Source organism: Microcebus murinus, chromosome 27 (assembly GCF_040939455.1).
Source record: "Microcebus murinus isolate Inina chromosome 27, M.murinus_Inina_mat1.0, whole genome shotgun sequence".
NCBI classification, from domain to species: Eukaryota; Metazoa; Chordata; class Mammalia; order Primates; family Cheirogaleidae; genus Microcebus; species Microcebus murinus.
Window position 1 is genome coordinate 10049494 of NC_134130.1, and position 13462 is coordinate 10062955.

At 37.5% G+C, this 13462-nt stretch overlaps 1 protein-coding gene across 1 annotated transcript in view; it reads left to right on the forward strand.

The window, feature by feature from the left end:
- Nucleotides 1-13462, forward strand: part of SEC24D (SEC24 homolog D, COPII component) — a 91337-nt gene that overhangs the window by 17646 nt on the left and 60229 nt on the right. Inside the window, exons 4-8 of the mRNA XM_012786385.3 lie at nt 834-982; nt 2197-2484; nt 2779-2906; nt 8134-8245; nt 9871-9998. Of these exons, the coding sequence (XP_012641839.2) occupies nt 834-982; nt 2197-2484; nt 2779-2906; nt 8134-8245; nt 9871-9998 (805 nt within the window). The remainder of the gene's footprint in view (nt 1-833; nt 983-2196; nt 2485-2778; nt 2907-8133; nt 8246-9870; nt 9999-13462) is intronic.

Here is a 13462-nt window from a genome sequence, read left to right on the forward strand (position 1 = left end):
TTCAAATTTTTTTTCCAAAAAATATTTAAATCAAAGGATGCTTAATCTGTGTTGGTCTTTTAAAATTTTTTTGTTAGAAGAGGAGTTTGACAATTTTGCTTAGCAATACTTTTGGGTTACAACATTATTCATTATAACTTTATAATCATTTATAATCAATTATCTGCTGTAGGATAGGATACCTTGTACTTGTGAGTTGCATGGAAAGAGCATTTTGATCATTCATCTATTCAACACAAAGTGTGAGATAGCATTATTCTGGGATTGTGCATAATATCATACAAAGTAATGGATTGAAGGTTAATTTTAACTTTTATTTATAATAATTATTCAAACCAAAACATATGAAGAAAAACGATAAGATAAAATTAGTGTGATGTTTTAAAAAGTGCGCTCTCCTATGACGTGGGTACCGCCTGGTCCCAGTGTTGTCACGGGAGGTTGTGGAACTGCAGGCAAGCCACGGGCCCCTCAGGCCCTGCTTCTGACCTCTCACGTGGCAGTCAGGGACAGAAGGCAAGACGTGGGCCACTAGGGAGAGAGTTTCTAGTTTACAGATGGAGAAGTTGAAATCCAAATATACCATTTGGGAAAATTTAATTTTATTTAAAATTTAAAGTTGACAGGAATCCGTAGTGTGACTCTAAGGCACAGATTAACATAATAGGAACTCTGTTCGGATGGTGGCTCTTGTTTAATGCAAAATAAGGAAAAATAAACATACAGTACGTTCAAACTAAATCAAAAGTGCGGTAAAGTTACTGACATTTGTTACATGTTATTTGCTTATGAGACTCTATGGTATCGTTTAAAACCATTTTTATCCCTCTCAGATTTCCAGGCCCTCCGCCTGTCAACAGCGTGACATCCTCTTATGCGCCGTACCAGCCCTCTGCACAGCCATCCTACCCGGGACCGGTGTCCGCGTCGCCCGTCAGCCAGCTGGGCAGTCAGCTCAGCGCTCTGCACATGAACAGCTACGGTAACAGCTTTGTTAGTGCGCGCTGGCTGCCTCAGGTCATGGCTATGTTTAATGAGAAGCATTTTCTTCATCTTTAAAATAGATGTGACAATGGCATACCATATTGAATTCGTATTTGGACATTTCTATGTAAAGTATCTATATCATGAATGGCTATAATTAATTTTTTTCTGACCATACTGCCATTTATTTCAACATAATTAACAGACCCTCAGAATACCTTACATTCAGTTGTAGAACAATAAAAGACAAAAGAATGCTGACTTCACACATAGCCATTAGAACAGTGAGATTATTTTAAGAAATATGAGGGTATTTTAACCTTGTGCTGTTTATGATGGGGCCCCACAATGGAAAATATAGTAGCGATTGTTTCAGAGTCCATTTTAATTCTGGGTTTAGATCGTGGGAGGATGGAAGCTGGCATGTTGTGATGCGGAAAGTCAGAGAGGAAAGAACTACTGAGATTTGCAGCAGTGGAAATGCTGTCTACTTTGGAGTCGCAGAAATCACCGCTGTGATGACAGCACAGTCAGCCGTTTATCTTGTTGAAGAATGTTTCCGTATTACTTAAAATTAGTTTTCTAGAAGTATCAGTGAAAACCACTCAGAATATTCTCTTTCACTAATTTCAAACTGGATAAAGTCTCTGAAGAAGCAGCTCAATTTCTTATAATCAGAGAATGGAAAACATGAACCTGGTTTTACGGCTGTTTGCAGTGTGGTTGGAATGGTGCTGGCCCATCCCCTCTCTAGGCTCATTTCCACCTGGTTCTGAAATCTGTTTGATCAGGTCAAGCACAGGATGCAAATAATTTACTGAATGTGCAAGTTACCTGAGTGATGCTTGTTATGTAGTGAAATTTTTCTCTGTATGATTTTCTATATTTTGTACCAGATATAGATGCCTTACTTAATGCATGTCTCATGTAAAGTTAATGCAAGTGAGTTAAACTTTATCCTATTAATTTTTTCACTGAAGTTATGAATGTTGCTTTTATGCTTTAAAAATTTTCCAATTATATAAAATGCCCCAAATACCATTTGTAACACTTCCCAAATGAAGATTTCAATTTGTGGTCAGAAAACCAAAAAATATATAAGGGTGCCCTCTTGCTTTGTCAGGATAACAGGCATCTCTGTCGCATACCTTTTAGAAGTCTGAGAGCTGAGCAGTGTGGCACTTAGGTGGGTTGGTCTTCTTTCTCACACAGGTTCCTCCCAGCCTGGCATGGCTCCTCCCAGCCAGGGGCCCCCCGGCCCTCCTCTGTCAGCCTCAGCATTCCAGAGTCCTCCACGACCTCCACAGCCATCTGTTCTGCAGCCTGGATCTCAGGTTCTCCCACCACCACCCACCACGCTCAACGGCCCTGGTGCCTCGGCCTTGCCTCCGCCAACCTACAGGCAGGATGGGCTCCCCGGGCCTGCTCCTCCGGGTGCACAGTACCAGCCCCCGCCTCCTCCTGGCCAGGGCCTGGGCACTGGATACCCTCTGCAGCAAGGTAAGGCGGGCAGGTGCAGAGGAGGGCCTGGGTTACCTAGGGGAACCGTTATGTGGAATCAGCTTTGCTCCTGTGTTACTAGTACCTATCACTTACTTTAAGGGATGGGGTAGTTTTTGAATAGTGTGGCAATAGCAAAGAACTGGGAAACCGAATATATTCACACTTGACTACTGTCTTATTTAATAAGATGAAAAATGCAGTGTTCTTGACTGAACAGCATAATATTGTCAAGGAGTCTTACATATGGGACTTGGGACTATAACCATTTCTTTCTAAACTTTTCCTGAGCAGCCAGCACTGGCCCCCCGATGGCGGGTCCACAGCTTTCCTACCCAGGAGGCTTCCCCGGAGGTCCTGCACAAATGGCCGGCCCGCCTCCGCCCCAGAAGAAGCTGGATCCTGATTCTATTCCTAGCCCAGTAAGTGCTCTTCCCACTCCCATAGTCTCCCTCCCAAAGGAGAGTTTTTCATTCATTGTTCTTAGGAACTCTTCCGTATGTTACTGTTTATCTTGTCCTTAATCACAGAAGTTAGGAGATGCTCATTGCGTAGGGAGAGGGCTTCCGTCCTCTACATTAATATGTATGTATGGGGCAGGCATAGTAAGGGTCTCCGTGAGACAACGGCCTATAGTGTCAGCTCCATGAAGACAAGGATTTGCTTTTGTTAACTGCTGTGTCTCTGACACCTAGAAAAGGGCCTAGGACATTGTATGTATTTGCATATTTGTTAAGTAAATGAATGAATGAGCAACAAAAGCAATAAGCAGTAGGGGCTATAATTTATCCAGGACCCTTAAAATAAATATGTACAAATCAATCCAGTATTTGTTTTTATCTTAAAAGTAATGAAATACAGATGCCAGATGAAGCTTGTTTATGTTCCTATTACCAAAGTAACATGCTTTTGCTAACTAAACAAATTCTTCCTTCTGGAAAGAAAGGTGTAAAATTGTGTTTACTGATCTCTTGCTATCTCCAGTCTTGAGCTAGGTGCTTATTGCAACCTTTTTTGGGTGGTGGTTTTAGCTACTTTTTGAAAGTGAGGAAATTGGTGTCATCATCAGAATTCTTCCTCACTCCCTTTGTGCATGCACGGGAGGATTATTCAGCAATTGGGTGCTTCTGTTCCTCTTTCTCTCTCCAAAATTCAAATAATTGCTTTAGGCAACTTGCTGTATATGACACACACATCTTCTTTTTTCTCCCTTATATTTCTTGCTCATAGATCTCAAGAGAATTGCTTTCCATTTTCTCTCTCGTCTGATTTATGAGCCCAGAATGCTCCATTCATAGCAGATAAGTGTGAATATAATTCTAGTGGCACATCTTCCGAAGGAAAAAGAAATCTGTACTTTTTGAGGTGGCTTTGGCATTATCAATAATTACTGTCTTTACATCTAAACTTTTTAAGTACTGGATCACAGTCAAATCTCTATTGAAGCTTATTTTATCTCTAAGCCTGTTTTTCAAAAACATGCATTTGAGGTAAATAAACAAGCTATAGTATGTTTTAACAATTATTAAAGCTGCTATAATTTTTACTACTCTTTGCTTTGTAGTATTCTCACCAAGACATGGATTTAGAAATGTAATTACTACTTATAATATTTTTTCTTTGGGGATAGGGCTTTGTAAATTGTAAAGGGATAATTTAAAAACAAAGTTTTTGGAAAGATAGAAGATTATGTTCAATATATAGGTTCAGTATATTAGGCACACTAATATATTATGGCTTTTACCTTGCTTTCATATTTGATTTTTTGTTGGTTGAAATGATTGCAATAAATGTTAGCAATATAAAAATTAATTTAAGCTGGACATGGTGTCTCATGCCTGTAATCCCAGCTACTCAAGAGGCTGAGGGGGGAGGGTCGCTTGAGGCCACGATTTCAAGACCAATCTGGGCAACATAGTCCATCTCTACAAAAAATAAGAAAACAATTTTTGAATGAACCCAGTTAACTCTGTGGTCAAAATATAGAATATAAATATAATGTGTTTTGATTTCTCTGTTTGCTTCTTGTCTCTGCCCATGGTAGCCATTAGTCTCCTCTGTGTCTGATCGTAGTTATGTTTGGAACACGTTTTATATCTTAATTTAGCAATAATTAGAATCCTATGAAATTAAGAAGGCAAATGTGTAGAGTTAAAGGCAGGATAACTCTGTCACCAACATTCCATGAAACCAGTGGCGTCAGTACCAGCTGGGGCAGGATGAGATGGGAGTGAAGAATAGAGAGGGTAACATTTCAATGTTTGGCAGGAGACAGTTTTCATATTATTAATGGTTTCTTTAGGAGTATGAAACACTGCATATCCTTTAAAGATCCTTATTCCAGTTTGGACATTTTTCCTGTTTCTCTATTTTTTCCCTTTTCTTACCTTTCTGCCTTTTTTCCCCTCCATGTCTCTTTCTCCTATGAAGAAAGAAATGAGGGAAAGGAGAAGATAAAGAGGAAGATAATTATTAGGATTCCTTTCTGTTTTCTTTTTAACTCCATAGTACTAAATTTTATTCATAATTTTCATCCCTGGACAGTTAAAAGAGAAAGACAATTTATTGTCTCTTATATTCATCGACAGTAAGATGGCAGAATGTAGAGACTTTTGTTCCTGTTGATTTCTGTGCAGTAGGCACAAGGCATGTGGGCACGCTTTGCGCTCTTTGTGTCATGCAGCTCCAGGAGCAGGATGTAGCGGGGAAGCGTGAAAGGCAAGCTGAAGATCAGGAGGAATTTGAGGAGAAAAGTTAAGGCTTCCTTAGGTCAAGGGTGGGGAACCTTCTCATGTTGGAAGGCCACATTAATTTAGCTGTAACCAAATAAGACCACATTCCAGAATCTTCAATTAGATATACTTAAAAATGTACATTATTTTGTAAAAGCATAACTACTATGTACTTAATAATTCCAAAAAATGAAAACTAGTTGTTAATTTTAAAGTTAACTAACCTTTTAATGACTCCTTTGTGCCTGCTTTTTGTTGGAAAGCATTTGAATATTTGGTTGCAGCCTGGAGGTCCACAATTTCAGTTGATCCTCTAGATGGGTATCAGTCATTTGTGACCTTAAGGGCGTCTTGATTTGGGTTAGGTAGGAGAATGTAGATTCACAGCAATTAGTGGTTGAAAAGCAAGAAAGCAATTTGGGGCCTGTTGCCAAAGGCATGGGTTTTCTACTGCATTTTTTCATGTTTCAATTGGATCTTTCTTAGCATTAAACAATGACTTTAAAATGTTATCTGCTAATAGCTCAATCAATTCCATCTGTAGTTCTTTAGGTGCCTTGGTGACATCAACTAGCTGAGGCTGAAATACTACTTTGAATGTGATGTCATGATTCTCAAAGTCAGTGAACCCTTCATTGTATTTTCCAATTACTAGGTTTATAACAGCTGTGTATTCTTCAGATGATTGGCATATGTCATCCTGCTTATCAGTGACCTTGGCTAACTTGGGGAAAATGTTCATCTGAAATTTCTTTTTGAAGAAGTGTTTTGGAAAAAGATAGCTTTTTTCGAAATGCTTGAATTTTTTGCCACGTATTGTATATAGACTTAGTTTTACCTTGCAAAGAAATATTTAAGTCGTTTTGATTTGACATGATACCACACAGAAATGCTGCATTCCTATAGAAATCTTCTTTCAATAATTCACATTGCTGTTCTGTTCTTCAGAAAGTTGAACTATCTGTTCTCACAGATAAAATTTTGGCTAAGACCTATCCCAGCGATAGCCAACACACTTTATAATGATATGGCAAATCCACACTGAATACCTCATCTGATGATGCCGCGTTGCATTTGCATGAATTTAGTTAACACTACTTATAACTTGTTGCAAAGCACAGAGATTTTGCTGTTGCAAGATACAATGAAAATAAACAAGAGCATCTGAATCTGTTAATACTCTTTTTATCTGTGCAATAAACCCTTCATGTTTTCCTGTCATGGAAGGTGCACTGTCTGTACATAGACTCACTAAATTTACCAAATTCTGTCCAACATTATGAAATTTATCTGGGAAATTGTTGAAGATTATTCTCCACGTTCTGTTCACGAAAGTGTCCAAAGTAAGTAACTCTTAGGAGCAAAGAAAATCTTCTCTATGACCCGAAGAAAGCATAAAACCTGCACTGAGTTAGTAGTATCAGTTGTTTCATCCAAAGTGATTGAATAAAATATATTTTCCTTTTGAAGTAGTGTGTGAAGTTGTTCTGTTAAGTTGAAGGATAATTCATGCTGCTGATCAGTTATGGTTCTCCTTGAAAGAGGCAGTTGTTTGTACTTTGAAATGTTATCAGGGTCTAAGCATCCTACAAATTTCAGCAATGCGTTCTTTCACACTTTCTACATCACTGAATAGCTTTCCTTTTTTCTCGGTTATATAAACTATTTTATAATTTGCTTCGGTGGCATTATTTCCCGGTCTCATTACTGCTTCAAAGAATTGTCTTTGCTTTTGCTTTTCATCTTTTAGTTTCCGCAGTACAACCTTTTGTGCCTCTCCCTCTAATTTAAAATATTTGTGGTCCTTATGAATGTTATAATGCTGATGAGCATTGAATTTCTTGTATTGCAGTATCACAAAGCAAATAAATTACCTTATTGTTAGGAGAAACAAGATAATATTGCAATTCCCAATCCTCATTAAAAAATCTCTTTTCTTCCTTCATTGTTCTCTTGTCTTCTTTGACATGGTGGGATGTTAGGCAGACAGAATCAAAAAATACTGTTGAGCTGTGGAACTATTCATAAATTCCACTTCAAACAGAAACACAGTGCACCACTGTCAAAAGCTGATAACGGACTGGCATACTCAACCCCCATAAACTCTCTCTGACCAACTTTTTGTGGTAGTGGCACCAGTCAGGTGGGGGAGGTTAGAACTAAATCATTAGAACTAAATTATGAGTGTAGCAACTGTCAATTTAGCCCTTATGGTTACTAATGTTCTAATTGTGCCACTTTAATCTGGGAGGATTATTTTGTTAAACTTATTTTATTCTTTGTTATTTTAAATATGTTCATTTAAAATATAAAATAAAAATATAAAAGACTAACAAAAATAAAAGGATTTGTTGTGTAAAATTAGGATTCAGTCAAAAGGCTGAACTTAAGGACCTAGAACTTAAGGACCATATGTGGCCTTAAGGCCGCAGGTTCCCCACCCTGCCTTTGGTCGTATATTATAAACAATTTCTTCTGAATTTCCTGATTTTTAGCCTTTTAGAGTTTTCTTTTACTTGTAAAAGTATTTCCTTTAAACAATTGTTTTCAATTTCTTTTCCTACCAGATTTTTTTTTTTTTTTAAGAAAATGCTTACCTATGGTCCCAATAATCAAATTAGATAAAAATAAAGTGCTCTGAAGGGTCAGGTTTGGAGCTCAGGAAATTATGGAATAGAATTTGGAAACTGTTGGTCTACAGTTGTGAAAGCAAACAAAGGTGGAATTGAAGACATGGTAGATTCTCACTGAGAATTTGATCTGAAATGAACTGAAAGGATTTAGAAAGTGCCTGTTCTCACACATGTGAATAATTAGTGGGAGGCAAAATGACGGGGAGAAGGGGTATACTCTTTTACCTGAATGCTGGTAAGAGTCTTAACTTACTTCAACTTCCACTTGATGTCTTATTTGTCAGATCCAGGTGATCGAGAATGATAGAGCCACCAGAGGGGGACAAGTTTACACCACCAACACCAGAGGCCAGGTGCCTCCACTCGTCACTACAGATTGTATGATACAAGACCAAGGTATTTATTTTCACTGGTATCTTTGATGGAGGTCTTAAAATTTCTCACCATTTTTTAAGTAAATACATTGAAACCCTTCAATAATGCTATTACTGCTGAGAAACGCCATTATAGCTGATGACAAACCGATTCACCATTAGTCTTAATCCCTCCAGTACTGAGAAGGTACTGTCAACTGAATTCTCTTCTCTGCTTTTTGAAGTCTAGAGAGTTTCCAGTGAGGTACAGAGCAATGTATCTGCTTAAGAAAAATTCTTCACTTTTATTTATAGGTTTAAATTAGTTCATACACTACTTTGGTTTAATTTATTTACTATATTGGAAACTTGGAAGGGCAGCATGAGCAGAATGACAGGGGATTGAACCCTTGGGAAGTCAGCAGACCTATTCTAGCTCCAGTGACTTTTTTCAGCATGTCCTTTAGCATTTTGGGTTCTGTTTTCCCACTTTTAAACTGGGGAGAGGAGAGGCTGAGCTCTATCTCTACTGACTGTCCCATACTCGCCGTCAGTTTAATATATCTGTCAAGCCTTGTACATATTTGCTTTACCCAGGACTATATTATCCTATCATTTATTGCAAGTTAAAAAAAACAGCCTGATGAAATCTGACGTCTGAGATTCCGAATATACCATTTTAATGGGTCATGTACTTGATCCTAGAAGTATAACATCATTATAGAAACAAGCATTTTGTCTCATCCCAGAGTTGCTGAGCCAGCCAAGTTCTAGCTAGGGATCCCTCTCTCTTTAGTTCATCCTCTGTGCTGCCTTCAGAGCTGTGCTTCTCCGGCTGAGCCAGCCAAGTTCTAGCTGGGGATCCCTCTCTCTTTAGTTCATCCTCTGTGCTGCCTTCAGAGCTGTGCTTCTCCGGCAGGCAGCACAGTGGGGTAGGAAGAGCCTTAATTGGGACATCCAGACCCCTCTTCTTACTGTCCACACGAGCTTTGCCCATCTCACCTCTCTGAACCTCGTCATCACCCCCAGTAACATGTGGAGACTAAGACCTGTCCTGCAGAGCCAATGTAAGGATTAGAGGTGACTATGAGTGTGTGTGCACACATGTGCAAGTATGGTGTGTGTGTGTGGAGGGTGTGACATACAAAAGGGTTTGATATAAATTGCGGATATTATTGTAATAGATATTAATATTTGACTGTAGTCAAATGGAATCATACTTGACAAAGTATCACTTACTAATATGACATAGGGTACAAATGCTTACCTTTCCCATAGCAGAGAGAAGAGGATGAAGAAATATTGGTAATGATCCAAAATGTTTGTTCGTTCATATTTTTGTGCCTGTTTCTTTTATTCTATTGAATGTAAATACTTCTCAAGTCTACATTAAGGCTATATGAAGACACTGCTTTTAGAAAATAATATAATTGAAACATATCTTTGCTATAGAATTTTGACTGTTTTATTTTGCAAGAAATTACAGCACATCCAGAATATAGATTGTAGAATTGTACAATACTATGATTTTTTAAAAGAAATCATGAAGAGGATTTTACAGATAAGAAATAAGGCAATGCATTATCTAGAAGTACCTTTATAAATATTTAAATATCTTATGGCATATTTTGTCTGAGGAAGTTTTGTGTGTCCTTTTGCATGTTTCAGGCAATGCTAGTCCTCGATACATCCGTTGCACAACGTACTGTTTCCCATGCACGTCAGATATGGCTAAGCAATCTCAGATTCCACTAGCTGCTGTCATCAAACCTTTTGCCACGATTCCTTCAAATGAGGTAAGAATGATAAATAGTGGTGATTCAGTAATGTATTGATTCCAAAATTATTCCTTTATTGTTACTTTCTTATAAATTATTCTGCATTAAAGTAGAAAACTGGAGTACATTTATATAATGCAAAAACATCTATTCATTTAATTCATTAGGAAAACAAAAATCTGACAAGCTATGTTTTTTGGCATCTTACACACCAAACACTGTTAGACTAACTCACTTTTTTCATTTGAGGCAAAGTTCATTTGCAATACAAATGCAGATGTCTTAAGTGAACATTCATTGAGTTTTAACAAATGTATATATTTGTCTCACCTAAACCCTATCAAGACATAGAGCATTACAGTGACCTTGCAAAGTTATCTCATGCCCTTTCCTGGTCACCCTCTAGCCCTTGGCACAAACTCCCTTCCCTGGCAACCACTATTCTGATTTTTTTCATGATTTGTTTTGACTATTGTAGGACTTCATCTAAATAGAATCATAGAGTATGCACTATTTTGTGCAAGGTTTCTCACACTCAGCATAATATTTTACATAGCCATGTATTGTTGCATGTATCAATCAATAGTCTGTTTCTCTTTTTATTGCTGAATAGTAATTGGGGTATCTACCACCTCAGGCATTTAACATTTCTTTGTGTTAGGAACATTCCTTTTCACCCCTTTCTCTCCAGGGGAAAACACTGTAATGAATTTAATATGTGTGTCCTCCCTCTAAGTGTTTTTTTTATATGTTGACTTCATATGCAGGTATCCACGATAATATGTAGTATTGGTCTTTACTTTTTTTTTTTTTTTTGGCCACAAAGTATCTGCTGATGGTCTTTACTTTTTTAAAGAGTCAAGTACTGTACTTTTAAATAAGTAAAACAAGCATTCACAAGATGAGAAGGGTGTACAATGAAAAATAGGTTTTTTCCTACCATTGCCACCTCCCCTTTTCATACTGCCCTTACCAGATATTTGTGTTTCCTACTGGAATAAAATGCATATGCCAGCATATAAGTATCTATCCTTAAAAAAATAAAAAAAATATGTATATATAATAATTTATAAAAATGCTAGCACAGTAAACATACTGTTCTGTATGTTTCTTTTTTTCAACTAATATGTCTGGCACTCATCCATGTAACTACCTACATAGCTGCTTCATTCTTTAAAATGGCTGGTAGCATAAATATATATTAATAAGAGAAACATTGCAACTGTATGTATGGAATTGACTTTGAGATGCATACAGATTTCAAAAATGTGAAACTTTCATGCATCCCAAAATCAAGGAAATGTGTTCCTCTAAATGTACGTGGAAGAACCATTAACAGAGCTTCTCTCAGAAGGATGGGATTGCTACAAATGTGCACCCTCTACCTTTACTCGTTCCTCTGCTGTCTGAAGCTTCTTAGAGTGTTCTTTTATTGTTTCATGATCAGGAAAAGCTAACATAAATGCAGCATATATAAATAACAAAATAGTGTAGACAACAGCCCTACTGTATGTTAATATTGTGGATATGTGGGATTCATGCCCCTGAACAGTGTCAGCTATGGGTGCACCTTCTTCGTGGCAGTGAGTTTGCATGGTTTTCAGCTATACGCTAGTCAAAACCTCTCCTTATGAGAAGGCAGACCTTGCTCAAATATGCATGGAACTCTCGAAACTATTGTAAAATCTGTAAATTTCCTCTTGTTATCACCATTTAGTTTAACAATGAAATTATTCAGTAAAACCTTTTGGAAAGTAAAACCTAGTGTTTCATCTTTTGGTTGAAAAAAATCTTTCAAACATTAGTCCAAGCCTCCCCAAAATGCACATGTTTCCTATGTGTGTATGTGGATATGGTTTCAATTTTCCGAAGTTGTTTGTTTTAACCAAATACTACCCCTCTACCAGCATGAGATCTTTTTCTTAGTGAAAAATTGTGCTGCATTTTCATCTCTGTGCTTTACAAAGTAATAAGCAGATGAGGTTAGAGTGGTAGTTTATTTTTGAAATCTGACTTAGGGAGAAGCTAATCTCTACTTGTAAAAATAACACACTCTGTTTTAATGTTGCTAGAGACTTGGCCAACAGACCATGTAAATGTATTTTGACAGTACTGTTTTTCAATTCGGCCTCTCTCTACAAAAAACCTTTTCTTTTTTCTTAAACCTTCAAGAGAGAATATTCTATATTTAAGAAGAACTGCTGTCCTTTTGACAGTGTCTCCTAGTTTGAATGAAGACATTTTCTATTTAAAGAAGTACTTTTACTTTTATGTGTTGAAATATACTTAGAGGTTAAAAAAAATGACTGTGAAGCTGTGTGTGGTAGTTCACACCTGTAATCCTAGCACTTTGGGAAGCTGAGGTGAGAGGATCACTTGAGGCCAGGAGTTTGAGACCAACCTGGCAACATAGTGAGACCCCATCTCGAATGAATGAATGAATGAATGTGAAAAGGATGCTAGACCACCAGGAAGAGGTTCCTCAGGGGTATACACTCAAAAAATGTCTTCTTCTTTGGGCTTGTCCCTGGGCCTGTACTTGCAAAGCCACTGTCATTAGGAAAATCCATTGCTGCTACACTCCTCCACCTAGCTGGATGGAAGTCAAGTGCTACCAATTATTGGGGCCTTCCTGACAGATTCTCCTCTTGTGGCTTCCGTGACACCATCCCGGTGTATTTTTTTTCTACGTTACAAGTAATGAACACTTTAGTTTCCTTTGTTGTTTTCCTGACCCTAATTTTGGGGTTAGTCTAAGCTGGGACTTGGGGTCTTCTCTCTTTAGACCCCTTATCCCCTCCAAAGACTAAATATTACCTGTAACAGCAGCTGCTACTACTGATGAGAATAATAGTCAAAATTAATGAGCTCACTTATAAGTTGTTAAAATATTTGGTCGCTTACTTAATCCTGGCATCAACCTATTTTGTTATCCTCATTTGAGATGTAAGGAAACTGAGGCACAGAGTTAGAGGACTTGCTGAGGTCAACAGCTACTAAATGGCAGAGCTGGGTTTCCAGCCCAGGCAGTCTGGCACTGGAGTCCTTCACTCTAAGCCACTGTGTTGCTATTCTCTCTCATTCATTCATTCATTTCTACATCGTCAGCATGCTCACATATGCAAATACTTCTCTGAAATATCTCCTTGGGTATCTCATAGAAACCTCAAACTCAACATGTTTTAAAAGTGAAAGTTTTATCTCTACACTCTAAACCTGTTCATTCTTCCACATATCAATAAATGGCACTGCCATTTATTTAACTGCTAGAGCCAAAAACCAAAATGAAATGATTAGAGTTGAGTAATAATTGAAAATGAGGGACATGCTTATTTTATCTGATTTTTTTAATTTTAATAAATTATTAAATAACCTATTTTTTTGTTTCTTTTTCTCGATGGTGACTTGTGGGTTTTCAGACATGCTTATTTTAGATATTTATAACCTATAATCAAAGAAATAACAAGTTTTAAAGTATCTTT